The sequence below is a fragment of the Galleria mellonella genome, unplaced genomic scaffold (genome assembly GCF_026898425.1).
Source record: "Galleria mellonella isolate WM207_F2 unplaced genomic scaffold, CSIRO_AGI_GalMel_v1 utg1267, whole genome shotgun sequence".
NCBI classification, from domain to species: Eukaryota; Metazoa; Arthropoda; class Insecta; order Lepidoptera; family Pyralidae; genus Galleria; species Galleria mellonella.
The window spans coordinates 1013286-1030771 of NW_026441987.1; the positions used below are offsets into that span (position 1 = coordinate 1013286).

At 33.8% G+C, this 17486-nt stretch overlaps 1 protein-coding gene across 2 annotated transcripts in view; it reads left to right on the plus strand.

Annotated features, from left to right (window-relative positions):
* The window catches only part of LOC128202065 (uncharacterized), a 100752-nt gene that overhangs the window by 38328 nt on the left and 44938 nt on the right, over window positions 1-17486 (plus strand). Inside the window, exons 1-3 of one of the 2 annotated variants that reach the window (XM_052901016.1) lie at window positions 12054-12109; window positions 12969-12988; window positions 13117-13279. In XM_052901016.1, the coding sequence (XP_052756976.1) occupies window positions 12054-12109; window positions 12969-12988; window positions 13117-13279 (239 nt within the window). Of the gene's footprint in view, window positions 1-12024; window positions 12117-12968; window positions 12989-13095; window positions 13280-17486 lie in introns of those variants that run through there. The other variant, XM_052901015.1, reaches the window with a different exon arrangement.

Sequence of the window (17486 nt, forward strand, 5' to 3'; positions counted from 1 at the left end):
TATTATAACTATAAAGCAATTGTGTTTGCATGGCTGTGTTTCGATTTGAAGGGTGGGATATGGCGTGAATTTACTGGGTACAGAGGAATAACACCTGAGCACTCAGGAATGGCAACGCATGGGGGGTATCATGGGCGAAACAGTATACTCTGTTATGTCCATGGTATTGCTCATGTCTATAGGCGACGGTTACCACTTTCCATCAGGTGGTCAGCTTGTTTACCAATCTTAGTAATAAAAAAAAATATATATTTAACAGTTACAAAGAACATACAATTAATATTGAGGCTTATTCTAATCGTTGTTTAAAATCTTTTTCCCCAATCCATCAATCGAGTTCAGGAGGTTTCATAAAAACACAGGGCAAAAGAGATGAAATTAAATAAAAGATATGAACTGGTAAAACGAGTAAACATCACGATTTACCGAACAATTACATATGTAATGTGCAATTTTTATTATCCCTCAAGACTGAATGTTATGGTAATATTTTAAGGTACTTTATAAGGCCACTGTTTACCCTTCTGTATCATTTGTATGTTTGTACATTCCCGTGCATTACGCATATCCCTTTGTGTCCTCATAACTGTTAGCATAGGATTTAAGAAGCTTACGGTTCCTCAACGTATATTTGTATTTTGTAATCTACTGTACTTTGTGTTGGAAGTGTAATATATAATATTTTTTATACTTGGCGTACTTATTAATATTATAATTGTGTAAGTGTGTGTGTGCGTGTATGTAAAAGAGAGACAGAGTGAAAAATAATGCGATTAGAGAGAAATATGGACTGAAAGACGATGTCTACATTGTCAACAATCGGAAAGTGAATGTTACGTTGGCTTAATCATTTGGAGAACGAATGGAGAAGTCGGTAGGGGCCGCCTTAGATAGCTGTACATTGACGACGTACTAAAAAGCCCGAATTAAAAATATCTGTAACCGACAAATCTGTATAAAAAGATCGATGAATGTAAAGGAAGCCAAAGAGATCTGTTTGAATCGAAGCAATTGGCATTCCAATCTTTCTGCCTACCCCAATGAGAGATAAGCGTGACAGATTAGTATGTATGTATAAAAAAAAGTATTTTGCTAATAGAGGCAATAAAAAGTATATTTCTATGGTGTGCACGATATCTGATGGGGTGAAAGTGTTAATGCTAGAAAATTATTAATAATGTCAGAATACATTGCCACAAAGCTACGTAAAAATTGAGGTGACGACAAATTATAATTGCAAAGCTTATTTTTCCTATGTATATGTTACAACAAAACGTATTTAATTAACTTTAACGTTAAATTCAAATTATTTAAAATTAACACTACTAAAAAGCAATTACTATTAATTTGCTATTATTATAATAGTAACATAATATAAATTTTAATTAGAAATTAATTAAGAATAATAATTAATAATAGTCTCTCTATTGACTCTTTCAAAATAAGATTACAATCACATTATATGTCTACTGTAACATGATTAAAAATTGTCATCATTGTGTTCACATACATGAATTATTAAATTGAATTGAATTTTTATACATTTAATAATTAGACATATTATATTATATATTACGTTTTTTTTATACAACTTAGAATGGCAAACAAGCTGAAGGCACACCTGATGAAAAGTGGTAACCGTCGCATATAGACATGAGCAGTAACACGAACATAACAGTGTATACTGTTTCGCCCATGATAATCGTATCTTCTATGCGTTGCCATTCCTGAGGACTCACGTGTTATTCCTCTGTACTCTGTAAATTCACTGCCATATCCCACCCTTCAAACCGAAACACAGCCATGCAAACACAATTGCTTCACGGTAAAAACACGAATGAAACAGAAGTGCCCAAAGAAACGACTTTTGTACAGTCTCGCTCTGGTATTTTAAATACCCACTTGCACTACTGATGCTCAAACAAGACTTTTATGCCAATGTATTCGGTAGACTGGAAAAGATAGGCTCGACCGATTTCTATGATTTTTTTATGTATAAAATTATGTATATAGTATTGGTATAAGAATGGGTCGTAAAGCATATTTCATTTCACAAAAAAATATTTAGATCATAATCAGAACTTAAGCAGGTCTCCCCTGTTTCCAATAACAAAATTAGCCATTTTTTAGAAAGGTGTTTTATTAACTAATTAACTTAATTATAATGTATATTAACTCACTACTAAACAGTAAATCAACGACTACATTATTTATGTATTAGTTATATCTCCCAGCTTTGCCCATGTGAATTAGTACAACCTAAAAATTAGCCTATATGCAAAATTAAGATGTAAACAGATTTTTGTTATTAACAATGTTACTATAGTTTTCAATAGTATTTTTGTGTGTTTTCTTCACATGTATTGAATGAATGAATGAATGAGTACACTTTATTTGCATTATACAATATAGGAAATAAGCAAGACAATTAACAAATATAACGGTACAATTGTATAAGTACAGTAAGGCGATCTTATTGCCTTATTATTATCTTATTAGGGTAATAGACAAATTGTTGTACAAGTAACTAAGTATTGTGCATTTGTGCAAACTTTATTGGCTGACAAGTTATTATTTAATTGTGTAATTATCATATGTGTGGTTACAGATGTTTTCTTTAAATAAATAAATAAACCTACTCGTGTGCCAAATTTCATTCACATTTGTTCAGTAGTTTTTGCGGAAACGAGTAACGAATATTCATCCATCCATCTATCTATTCTCAAAAACTTTTTCATTTATAATATATACAATAAATTATTATGGAACCTAAGTTGGGTTAAAGATTGATAATAGAATGGTAACAGTATACGCTGGCGGGGTGCCAGTGAAAGATGATAGGTAAGGATGCAAAAGGAAGTCAGTTAGCCCACCGTGATGAATACACCTGGAATTCAGCACGATGGTTTCCGGGGAGACCACGTGGAAGTCGACCTGGCAAGATATATTGCTAGCAATAAGATAGACCGCATTACTAACAATCCCTTTCTCTCTTTGGAACGCAAGTTAATTCACGTAAACAGATAAGCCTTAGGCGTTGCTGATGCGAATATCGACTAAGTTATTGGATTTATTAAGATGGCCACCTACACGTGTTGTATAATTTAATATATAACAATATATATACATATTATGTATTGATGTTAAGTTTATGCAAATTGTTGTTTCGAAGTTTAATCTCAATGTAAGTTGTCACTAAAGTCATATAAACTATGATATATTGTAATATATAATAGCCAATCCTTAACTAATATTATAAATGAGAAAGTGAGTTTGTTTATTATGCTTTTACATCTAAACCGCTGAATTGATTATGATGAGTTTTGGTACAGAGATACATGAGATCCTGAAAAAGGTTGAGATGGGTCATATAGATACTGTTCCGGTATCTATGTATTGGTTCTTCTTGTATTGACGGCGGAAAAATGTTATCACTACTTTCGATATCGTGTATAACAGTCGGATATATATTATTATTGTATATTCATTTTACCTGCAATGCATTTGAGGTTGTCACTTCGTTATTTAGTGAGGGGTCGTCTTTTACTGTGATTACCCTGTACGGAGTTGCCACTCAAGAACCTTTCTTCTCCATCGGTTATTGGTTCTTCGAGCTATGTGGCCAGTCTACTACCACTTTAGATTATTTATCCTTCCAGCTATGTTTACTTTGGTTTTTCGGCGGATATCTTTATTTCGAATGCTGTCACGTAAGGAAACTCCGAGCATAGCTCGCGATAGCTGGCTGAGTAACTTGAAGCTGTTCAACCAACTTCAAAAAAGGAGGTTTTCAGTTCGGTGGTATTTTTTATGTCTGTTACCTCATAACTTCGTCAGTTCTGAACTGTTTTGGAAAATTCTTTTTTTTTATCTGAAAGGATATACTTACAAATTGGTTCCATAGAAATTTTATTAAAATTGAGTCAGTACTTTAGTTTTTTTTGATTGGTTGGTTTTATCACAATTAAAATCTTTTTTGTTTTTTGGTGGGACACAAATTTTTAATTATAACACGAAACCTTATCACAAAATCTACTCGTCTATACATTTTAAAATTATTTTAAAGATTTTTCTCCAAAAACATTTGTTTTTGTCTGAGCTCATACATTTTCTCCCGTTCCGAAATAGTGAAATTTAAATAACAGACGTGTTGGTGAAATTAAAATTCTTTTTGAGAAGCATTTAGAGCTGCCAACAAAGAATTATGCAAATTCTATGCACATCTGCACTTACTAGTATTTTTGCACGATCTTTATTTTGCAGGAAGTCTTTGTTATTAAAGTTTTCGAATAAGATCGTGAAAATATATTGCGCAGGGAGTTGCCGTAGACTGTGGAATTTTTAGTTAGAAACCTTTTTTATTTATTTATTGCACCATTTAAATAATAATACAAATATATAAATATATTACACTTTGAAGGCGAAACATTAATTAATAACTATTTAACACTAACAAATAAATACCAATATTTTGATACAGTAATCTTAAGGATAAGGAAATAAAGGGCTTTTATATTTTTATTTATTTTTATTATTACACTTTGAAGTACAAAAGATGGTCGTTTTTGTATAATATCGTATTATTATTTAATATATTGTTTTTTTATTCTTCACCTTATTCAGTAAATAAAAATTTGGTTAGTTGAACGCCTATATTGGTTATAGAGAATGAAACACGGAAACTAATTATGATCCATATTTATTGTGAGAGAAAGAGACGAAAAATATTAATATCATTATAATATATCTATGTATCATCACGTCAAGTCGCTTATGGGGTAACAGAAAAAGCCGAGTGCTAAAGATCTCTATCCGCATGTAAATTTTTGGCTTCCTGTACTTTCATAACTAGATTTCAAAAGTAGGGAAATCAATGAAAAGGATCACCTCTAGATGGTGTATCAAGATAAAACATATACCAGATTTTAAGTTAGTCCTTCAGGAACACAATTGTGATATCTACATCTAGTTTGTTTTAGTAGTGTTTAAATAAACATACAGACAAAACTTTTAAAGAATATTGTTTTAGTATCTAATGGTATTATCACCTGTCATGTAATTTTTTCTTAAATATCTTCCATTTACAGACATTATCTAATTACAATTTTAGATAGATAGATAGATACTCATTATTGTTTCTTCCAAAAGATTACAATAGTAAACTTATTATAAATATAAATAATTACAAAAAATAATCACAATGAAAAAAAAGTTTATTTATTGACTATATTTATAAACTATAATTATTAACAGAATTTTCCATTAAAAATATTATATTGATTTAAATTTGATCCTGTATAAATAAAAATGCACGTACCTAATTACAGAAGACTGATATAATTACCTACATTGACTAGATACAGTGCAAATTCATCCGTATAAGTATTGGAAATAGAAATGATTTTCGAATGCATATTGCAGTGCAGGTGCTTACTGAAAATACCTCTATCTCGCAACTCTGTTATTACTGCACACATCCCTTGGGCTTGTCCGTATTATCGGCTAATGCGTCAGCCAGTTTCCACGATAAATCAAATTATGTCTGGCTCCAGTAATTTTGCAAGGTAAGTATTAAGTTTACTGCAGCGGTTTAAAAAAATGCTATGAATTTATTGTCGTAGCGGTTTTATCATTACCATCATTGTCACCATCATCGTCATCAGCGTCAGCATCATTATTATTTCAAATACTAAATGTTCACTGTTCTGGAATTTGTTACGACGAGGTTAGAAGTGACTAGTGTCGCCAGGTCCGATTTGTTTTAAGTCGGTACATAAGGTCAAAAAAATCGGGATTTAAGGTTGCAGATCGAGACACTAAAAAATAAACAAGGGGTTTTTAACTCTGAGTTCAATTTATTGCATTTTAAACTACTAGTACAAGTATAGAATTATATTAATTATCTAAATTAAATATGTATTTAATCTAACATAACAAGTCTTGCTGGACTAGTAGAAATTAAAATATAAGTATAAGTAAAGTAAATAAGTATAAGTATTAAAATATAGTATAAAATAAAATCGTACTCTAAGTGTAAATATACATAATACATAGTAATAACCAGAGGTCTACCAGAGGAGACTTTGTACAAAAGTCGATTGTTTGGGTACCTCTGCTCCATTCGTATTTTAATCGTGAAGCAGTTGTGTTTGCATAGCTGTGTTTCGGTTTGAAGGGTGGGATATCGCGTGAATTTACTGGGTATAGAGGAATAACATCTGAGTCCTCAGGAATGGCAACGCATGGGGGGTATCATGGGCGAAACAGTATACTCTGTTATGTCCATGGTACTGCTCATGTCTATAGGCGACGGTTACCACTTTCCATTAGGTGGGCCATCAGCTTGTTTACCATTCTAAGTTGTATAAAAAAAAATATATGTAGCGTAAATGTAAATTTTTTTATGAAAAATCTTTTTCATTATTTGATTAATCGGCACATTTAGCGCCCCATCAGGTACACCTGGCAACACTAGAAGCGACAATAAGAATAACCTTATTTCCTTAAACAAAATTAGCCTATGGTACAATACAGCTATGACCCCAAACTAAATGAACCCTGTATCGTAGAAATCAAAGTAAGAACAGGGTTAATCTAAATATACAACGTTTCACGTGAGTTTTTTTTTATGGATGATAATGGAAGCGAGCGGATTTACCAATCCCGCTCGCGTCATCGGTATACACTGGCCGGGCACCAGTGAAAGATGATAGGTGAGGATGAAAAGGCAGGTCAGTTAGCTCATCGTGACGAATTCAACAATAAATTAGTCACGATGGTTTCCAGGGGGAAACGCGTGGAGGTCAACCTGATAAGGTATATTGATAGTGATGGGAACTAACCTCCCCATTACTAACAATCTCTTCTCCATTCACGTAAGTTTGGGTATACGTAGGTGTATGGTTTGCATGTAGACGCCGTAAGACGCTGCTGCTAATTCCTCGACCACTAAGTTCCCTAAGTTGCCTCTTATGACAGGGGTAAGAGTAGTAACGTAAGGGACGATTGAGGGAGCTTATAGAGGAAGGATAGACAGCAGCGTCCTTCTTAAAACATGTCTAAAAGTCTAACTGCGGTTGCCAACCCGCCTGCCAAACGTAACAACTACTAGCAAAACTCCCCTTATGGGGAAGACTTATATCCAGCAGTGAACAGTTGACGGCTGAAATAATAATAATAACACTATGCAAATATATATAAATTTCTAGTAAAATCAAAGGTCTCTATTCCATCTCGCCTTTAAGTACTATATAGTTTTCAACTTGCTGAATATCTCGCAAGAGGGTCCCGAGGGAAATTCAATTATGAATATTAATATTTGTTATCAAGTCTCCAATTGATGTAAAGTTTTAATGAAGATATGTTGATTATTACTGCAATAACGTTATGTTCGTCATTTAAAGTTTTGTCTTGATTACATTTGTAATTTGTATATATATATATATATATATATATATATATATATATATATATATATATATATATATATCAAGAATTCTTGTAATGAAAAATATCATGGACGAAACAGTATACTCTGTTATGTCCATGGTACTGCTCATATCTATAGGCGACGGTTACCACTTTCCATAAGGTGGTTCCGTTAGCTTGTTTGCCATTCAGTTGTAAAAAAAAAAAAACATAATTTTGATTCTTTTAAGTGGGTAAATTAAATCGTAGTGGTATATATAATTATTTCACCTCTTTCATTCGAACTGGCCACACAGACTCGACAACTATGTTTCTTTTCGTATACATTTTCGATGTCATGCTCTCTATCTCGATTGCTTGTTTTGACGCTCCTTGTTACATAATTTCTATTTTTCTAATTTACTTTCTCTATATCTTTTATTGTAAATACCTTCTGAATATATGTACATATAATAATAATAATAATAGCCTTTATTAACAATATTACAATATAATAATAATAATTTAATTATTTGTTTGACACCGGTACATAAAGATTGTCTTGCTGTCCAGCGTAGGCCCCTAGAGTTCGCCACTGAATGCGATTCTGCGTTTGTCTTTTCCAGGTGTGTCCGCTATTTTTTTGATATCGTCTTCCCATCTACGAGACTTTCTCCCTTTTTTTCTCTTATATTGTCTCGGACACCACTCTATAATATCCTTAGATCATTTTTCTGTATTTGTTCTAACTATACTATACTTTCTCTATATCTTCTATTGTAAATACCTTCTGAATATATGTACATATACTCATTTCGATAATTATTTACCCTGAAAAATTAACGTCATGCATTTTACTTATAATGTACCTTTTTGACCTTTTTGGTCATCTTTTCTCTTTATAGATCCACGAATTGATTTTTTTCATATTTATCTTTTATATTTAGAGTATATTGTATGTATTAAATAACATTAAATTTTTTATACTGTTGATTTTCTTTTCTGTCCAGATAAAATTTTGTTTCATGTTAATTTTAAACTATTTTTTATTGCCTAAAAGTTTTTCTCTCTCACCACTAGTCTCATACACTTCTTTAGCTTATACCAATACACGTTCATAATCAACTTTTCTTTAAAATTTATATTTACATTATAATAATAAAATTCAAAATGCAAATGTAACAGCAATAGTATAACTAGAATGGTTTTCAACCTTGTCTCTTTACAAATAGATATTACTTTTGCATTAAACAAAAACTATTATAGTCAAAGGAAAGAATATTTAACTTTTTCCAACTTAAATTCAACTTGCAAGGAATAATAATGTGCAGGTGTCACTATCAAAGATACGTACAAACATAGCAAAGTGGAATATTTGTTCTTTTAATCTTTTCCACATGCGACTTTTAAAGCTCTGGATATAAAGTTAATTTTAATTTATTTAGTTTTTTACCAAATTATTAATTTTATCATAACCATATTATGTAAATGATGTGTATAATTTTGATTCATAAATGTATATTCTATTATAAATTTATGTTATCGCGTTAGATAAAACCTGGAATGGCATTGTTTTAATAAAGAATTAATGGTAAGAAATGATAAACCATATTAATATTGTACACTTAAATCCTGCTTCATGGTTTGAAGATAAAACAATAAAGTTGTTTTTAAAAATTATGGTATGTTTTCAACGATGTCTATACACATGTACAACGAAACCATGCAATTCTATGAACTTAATGTGTTTGTCGGAAACACATCTTCATCGTCATCATATGTCCACTGCTGAAGATAAGCCTCCCCAAGGGGTGAGGGGGGAGTTCCAGCAGTTGTCATGCTTGACAGTCGAATTGGCAACCGCAGTTAGACTTAGTAGATATTTTAAGAATGACGCTGCTGCCCATTCCTCGCCGTTCGTTAGTCGATTCTTACGACACCCAATGGAAAGGAAGAGATTTATCCTATGCCGGGACTACACGGCGTCGGAAACACAGTATGTGAGCAAAGCACTAGTAGTACACTACTAGTAATCTACTCGTGACAAATGATCGCGTTAATTCCTGTATCTTAAAAAAATATAAAACATGCAACGATGCAAAAATCTAAAAGTAATATTAGTATTTAAGTACTCGTAATTTAATCGACGATCACTAATTTACCAGTTCAAAAATATGCCTGAATAATTTTAACGCTACGTCGCCAGATGTCGGGACCAGCCATTGAGCCTGCCAAGTTAACCCTTCCCTGTCCCGCCACGCTTAGCCACGCCGAGAGGGATGCCAAAGCCAATGAACGAAATATAAACCACTTAAACATAATTTTGTAGCCAGTCTTTATTATGACGAATATATGTTTGACAAATAAACACTATTACTACTTGTATTATATTTTATGATATTTGATATTTTGTTGCTAAATTATTAACAACACAATATTATTAATTTATAAATAGATTTTGCTTCAACAAGACTTAAATCTTTTCAAATTTGAATTAAGAATCATCACAACTTTGAAATAGTTATTTTCATTAGTCAATCAACTAAATCAATTTTGATGAAATTTTTTATTCAACAATATAAAAGTGCATATTTTCAAATTCAAATATAAATAATGGAGTTCTGAGATAACAAATGTATAAAGAATATAACTTGAACATAAGATTCACCCATAAGAGGGGTTTTACTAATCGCTACTTTACTAGTCGCTACGCTTGGGAGACGGGTTGGGAACCTAAGCTTTGGTGATGTTTTAAAAGGGACACTGCTGTTCATCTCTCAACTGTTAAATTTCCTTAGTCGCCTCTTACGATACCCACGGGAAAGTAAACGGTGGCCTGTTCAATGCCGGGACCGGTATAGCGAAACTATTAATATGCGTACATTTAAATAATTAATCTATAATTTAGAAAAAAAAAAACAAAATCGCTATTTATAAATTTGAAAGTTTTAATGCAACCATTGTTTTCATTATGTTCCTTTAGGCTAATAAAACAAGCACAACCCGTTTTAATTTCGTATTTATTTACATAATCTCATTTTAGGGGTAACCAAAACCCAGGGGCTTGTGTGGCTCCATGTTTATTTTATATAACATAATAAATATTTGCCACGGTAAGCCGCGCATACCTATATTATAGTCTCATGGGGTTACACAAAGCTAAATCATTATTTTGCAAGATATTGCTATGCAAATGAGGCCCCTGGTTCGATTCTCGGTCGAGTTAATTGAATTTTTTTGTGGGCTCGATTTGGGATATAACGGTGAAATTATAAGGTGCAGAGGCATATTCTTGTAGTCTTCAGGAATGGTAACAAATGAAGCCTATCACAGATATAATATTTTATTCTGTTAAGTCTATATTGCTGTTCTTCAGGCGATGGTTATCACTTTCTACCAGGTGGCCAACCAAACTAAAATAAATAAATAAATATCCCCCTAGATAAATGGCAAATAAAGTTATCAATAAATAACTTTATGATAGAATGAGAAAACAAAGTCTACTATTTGTTTTTTCTCATCATCATCATCATTTCAGTCATTATCCGTTTACTGCTGAACATAGGCCTCTCCCATAGACTGCCATAAGAACGGAGCCACTTGCAGCCACTGACTCCCTGCAATTCATTTGAGGTCGTCACTCCATTTAGTAGAGGATCATCCTACATTACGTTTGCCCGTAGGGGATCGCCACTCAAGAACCTTGCTTCCCCGTCGGTTGTCTGTTCTTCGAGCTATGTAACCAGTCTATTGCCACTTCTGTTTGCTTATCATTCGGACTTTGTCGGCTACTATAGTTTTTTCTCATGGATGCGCTATATATTATTTATCGATACATTCGTTTGCCCTTTATCTAGAGAAGCTGTTCTAGTTTATTCCCTCAGATATTCGCTGTATAGTTTATCTTAACACAAGACTGTGGTGGAACAGAAGGTTGTCAGTAACAAGGCCTAACAACCACATTGCTAGCAATATGATGACTCAGAATGATTTCCACGTGATCCTTTGCGATGACCTGAATTAATACTCATCTGCTATCCCTCACTAGTACTTTACTAGCATACATCGATAGCGTAGTGTTACCATTGTACTTTTAATCCTTTAAAACAAAGCGTGGGAGAAGAGAGAAATTACCATTATCATTAGTAACGAAGACTAGCAGCCCCAATACTAACAACCAGTCAGGTGGTGTAATTTTTTTCTTTTTATGATGATATCAGACATTTTTGTTTACTGCTGATCATAGGCCTTGCTCTATTCAGTTTTGCTAGTAGTTGCTACGCTTGGCGGGCGGGTTGGCAACCATAGTTAGATTTTGGTATGTTTTAGGAGGGACGCTGCTACCCATCTCTCGACCATTGAGTTCTTTTAATTACCTTTTATGATATCCACAGGAAAAAAGTGGTATTTTCTTTTTTATATATTTATCATAGAGAGATAAAATATAAAACAATGTACTTAACTTCCTAATCTAAGATATTTACAATGTATAATATTTATTTCAGCATGACCATCTGTGATCTAGTACCCACGCTTCAAGGTCTGCTTAATTTAGGGCTAGACGACTCTGTGAAAAATGTTCACGGCTATTTATTATGATTATTTCATTGTCGGCAGAGCCTGCTCAGCGGGTAGGATGCGGCGGCATGATCCGCTTCGTACTGCTGATGGCGATGCTCACAAGGGCCATCGCCCCCAAAACGTAACAGGTAAATGAGTTTTTTTATAATAATACGAAATTAAAAAAAGGCGAATAAGCTGATGGCCCATTTAATGTAAAATGGTAACCTTCGCTTATAGATACGGCTTGCACCATGGATATCAGAAAAAGCACTGTGATGGCGGTGATACTCCTCGTGTGCTCCTGAATCCTATGGTAGTATGCCTCTGTACCGCGTAAATTCCAAGTGGCGTAAGTTCTGGCATAGAATAGGCTAACCTTTCCCTTTCCGTGGGTATCGTAAGAGCAAGCAACAGCGGTTGCCAACCCATCTGCTAAACCTAGCAACTATTGGCAAAACCCCCCGTATGACGAAAGCTATGTTCAGCAGTGGACAGTTAACGGCTAATACACCAACGTTATAAATTGACCACTAATTCCCTCTCTTCAAAGCAAAATAGAATAAACACGGGTAGACTAGAAATACACATGCAGGGAGACTGTAAAAGAGTCATTGTTTATTTTTTTATACAACTTAAAATAGCAAACAAACTGACGGCCCACCTGATGGAAAGTGGTATCCGTTGCCTATAGACATAAGCAGTACCATGGACATAACACAGTATACTGTTTCGCACATGATACCCCCTATGTGTTGCCGTTCCTGAGGACTCTGATGTTATTCCTCCGTACCCAGTAAATTCACGCCATATCCCACCCTTCAAACCGAAACACAGCCATGCAAACACAACTGCTTTACATTTGAAACACGAATGGGACAGAGGTACCCAAGCAATTTACTTTTGTACATTCATCTGTCTCCTACCGCAGCACTACATCTCAGTAACTACTAATCCCTTTGATATTAAATAGTTTTTGGTATCGTTGACTCTCAGTTTAGTTCAGGTTTTGTACCTACCAATAACGAAATTGAATACTCGATTCCAAATATTATACGAGAACTATCGAACTATCGAATTCAACCATCCATCAACATCTTAAAGTAACAATCCATCTATCTTTTTCAGAAGTCCACGGCACTGAACTTGCGACCCCGCCGACATCGCTCACCATGCCTCCTCCGACTGTCTTCCGCAATACAAGAATAACAAGCAAACCTCGGCGACAAATGAAACATGGGAAAGGAGACTCGCCTATGTTGAATTACATTTTCGATTCATACGCAACTAGTAACAAACATTTTCATGACAAGTAAGTTTGCCATAGATCTATAACATTTAGATAGAGTAGATACTTTATACAGGGTGTTACTGAAATCATTAGGTTCTTTTCGAGGAAAATCATTCAATCATTTCTTTATTAGATAGATAGGTCATAAACGACAAAAAAGATTTAACCTTTCGTACAAACTACCTTTACCTATATAATTTTAAACTAACATCTTCAATAAGCTTTACCTGTAAATGTGAAAGTGAGTCTTTATTTGTTTGCCACCTCTTAGCGCTTTAATGACTCAACCATTTTTTATTAAATTTATTATAGAACGCATTATATTACTATTAAAAGAGACAGAAAAGGTCATAGCCTACTTTTAATTCGTCAAACGGTCATGCATGCGAAGTCGCGAGTAGAAGCTAGTTTTCATATAGAATTAATATTATCATTAAATATAAAAAAAAAATTAAGTTGAATCCATTAAACTGTAACGTTCCGGACATATATACAACACAGACACTCTAACGTCACCCTTTTTATTTTACCATCCGATTGGTATATGAAAGTATAGTCGTAACGAAAGCCTACTTTTTTGAAGTCGGTTATACAACAACAACAACGCAAAAAACATTTTAAGAACATCATTCAATTTGCGAATCCTTGCTAAATGGACTCCAGTAATGAAATAAGGCAATAAGAACGAAATTAGCATGATAACAGTTATTACTATGCATCAATTTTATAGATACTAAGGGATCTTAAAAGCTAGCTCCTTTGTGTTTTTTACGATTCATCATCGTAATGGGTAATGCCAACATTGTATTCGAAATTATAATGTAAAAGTAAAATTAGCGGAATAAAGAGTTTGAGTGAAGGCGCATCGGCTCTTTGTGTACCGTCCTACTTAAATACTGTTTGTACTTTGTTATGGTGTGATAATGGGATGGTAACTCTACTTACGTTACTGGTATACGCTGGCAAAGCACCATTGAGGGATGTAAGGTAAGGATGAAGCAGGTCAGCTAGCCCATCGTGACGAATTCAACGATAAATCAATCACGATGTTTTCCAAGGAGAAATACATGAAGATCGACCTGTTAGGGTATATTGCTAGCAATGGGGCCGCTAGTCTCCATTACTAACGATCCTTTTCCCCCCGCTGTCTGTATTTTTTTTTTAATAATTGATAATAGAATGGATGCCTCGCCTGAGGTATTGGTATACACTAACGGAGCACTAGTGAAGGATTTAAAATGAGGATGAAGCAGGTCAGTTGGCCCATCGTGACGAATTCAACGATAAATCAATCACAATGAATATATGGATTGAAAAGTTAAATTTTAAATGTTCAGAATTGACGAAGAGGTTGCGTAAAATACAGTAATAGATGTTGTTGCATCATAAAAAAAATACCAGTTTTAATCGTGGTAAAATAAGTTAGTCAGGCTCGTGCTCGCGTCATACCCGCTTATGGTTAAGGGTCCCGAATTGGTCACGAAACTAGTCGAGATTTCTCGGTCTAATTACACATAGGTTAAAATGGTAGTTATTACATATATACGAAACTAACGTAAGCATACATTATATTTTAATGTAAGTTATTTTAATTCAAAAACAACACTATTGGCCCGATTTAGATAAAATTTCTATTAAACCAGTCTGAAAATATATATCCTTTCAAGTGAAAAAAGCACTTTCAAAATCGGCTCATAAAAATGGAGTTCTGAACTAACAAACACAAAAAAAAAATATAATAAATAGTCAGGTAAAAATATAATCAAATTAAGAACAAATTCGTTTTCGCTTAAAAACATTACCTTTCTTCAGCAGTCGGGTATAAAACATGATGTTACTCGTAGATCATATAACACTTTGAAATTTCACATGGATTCGCAGAAAGGCAACTTTTATTACGTACCGCGGAGTTTCAACCCAAAACTTGTGTAATTGGGTAATGCACAAAGGTACGGCAGTTCGCTGTATTTTGTTAAGCGACTTTTGAAACAAGGATATTATTAATTATTTTTAGAATTGGCGATGTAATTGTATAATATGCGAGTTAACAATTTAAATCTAATAAAACAAATTTTATTTATGGTGGTACGTAGAATTAAAAGACGTTACCTCGACAAAGTTGTTGTTGTTGTTAGTTACCAAAGGGAGACTTTGTATAAAAGTCGTTTGCTTGTGCACCTCTGTTCCATTCGTGTTTCTACCGTGAAGCAGTTGTGTTTGCACGGCTGTGTTTCGATTTAAAGGGTGGGATATGGTAGTGAATTTACAGGGTACAGAGGAATAACATCTGAGTCCTCAGGAATAGCAACACATGGGCGAAACAGTATACTCTGTTATGTCCATGGTACTGCTCGTGTCTATAGATGACGGTTACCATTTTCCATCAAGTGGGCCGTCAGCTTGTTTACCATTCAAATTTGCATAATAAAAAACTTTTTACATAGGATCTTACAGGTTCTTCGAGAACCCCTTCTCGAAGTAACCTGTAAGATCGATGTAAGTAAGTGCTGCTTCTTCTCCAAGTTAAATTTAATATTTTTATGTGCTTTTAGGATTCAAAAACAATCGCTAATTTACAAATTTAATGTGGTGAGGGGATAGGCATTATCAATAATTAGGTCTATATCTCCATTACCAGCAATATACCCTATCTGGCCGACCTTTATGCAGTTTCCCCTGGAAATAAGAAACCTGCTTCATCCTCACCTACAATCCTTTACTTGTATACCGCTATTGTATACCGATAACGCAGGCGAGGTCACGATTGCATTTTTATACATTAAAAAAAAAATATGGTTTTAGACAAATTTTATTTTGCGGTTTGGTAGTGTGAGATATGTTCGTGTCGGTCAAGTGGTGGTATATGGACGAACTTAGTTTGTTTCATGAAGTTGAAGAGAAATATGGCGTACAATTGAGAATATATTTGAATTGTGTTTATGTGTGAGTTAGAAAGTAAAGTTGTGACTAATTTACGGGCAATGTCACATGTGTGTGACATTCTTAAATTAGGAATGTTCTTGTTGCCAAAACAGGATAGCGAACTAAATATGAGCGAGATAGCGAACCAATATGGTTGAAAATGAATGTGGACTTACCTACAATAATAATATTATTTCTTATTTTCAACCGACATCAAAAATAAGGAGTTTCTCAATTCGGATGTATTTTTTTGTTTGTTACTTCATAACTCCGTCAGTTCTAAACCAATTTGAAAAATGTTTTTTTTATCTGAAAGGATATACTTACAAATTAGGCCCTAAGAAATTTTATAAAAATTGGTTCACTAGTTCAATTTTGACATCAAAATAACTAGTATTGCCACAATTGAAGTCCTTGGAATAGAAATATTACAACAGTATTTATCGCAAAAAATTTGAATATACAATTCTTGTTTTGAGCTTGTTACGTGGCTGCGTCACGACGACGTCGCGGCTTCATCTTAGTTACACAGAAAACAGCCATCTTTAACTGGCATCTCAAGTAAATTGGCTATTACATATACATCAGTTTTTATTTCAAAACATATATTTTTTGTATTGTAATTATTTATATCGGCTTTAAACATAATAGCATTTAACTAGCCACTGCTAAACATAAACCTACTCCATAAGTGTTGCCAATAGTTGTCATGGTTGGCAGGCGGGTTGGCAACAGCAGTTGAGTTTTTAGTGATGTTTAAAACGGAACGCTGCTGTCCATCCCTCTACCATTAAGTTTCCTTAGTTACCTCTTAGGGCACTTACTTGAAGAGAAGGGGTCTATACATAGTACTATGCTGGGACCACATACCCAAATGTCGACTTTACTCACACTTTAAATTGGGCGATGTCCGAATAGTTTTAAATTTGATAGGAGGTCTTATTCATAAGCGTATTTCAAGGCTGGGGTACGAACAGCACTACACGAACAGCTTGCTGTATGTACCAGCCGTTAACTGTCTGCTGCTGAACATAGCCTCCCCCATAAAAGAGGTTTTGCCTGTAGTTACTACGCTTGGCAGGCTGGTTGGCAATCACGGTTTGCCTATTAATGTTGTTTTAAGTGGAGCGCTACTGCCTATCCCTCCGCCATAAGCTCCGTTAACATACACTGATATTAAAATAAAATTGTGAAACTTTATCAAATTGCTGTTTTAGTATAAATGTAAAAACAAAAACATTTTGTACACGCTATAAACATAAAAGGGATTCTACTCAAGATCATAAAATGTAAAAAGCTACTGCTA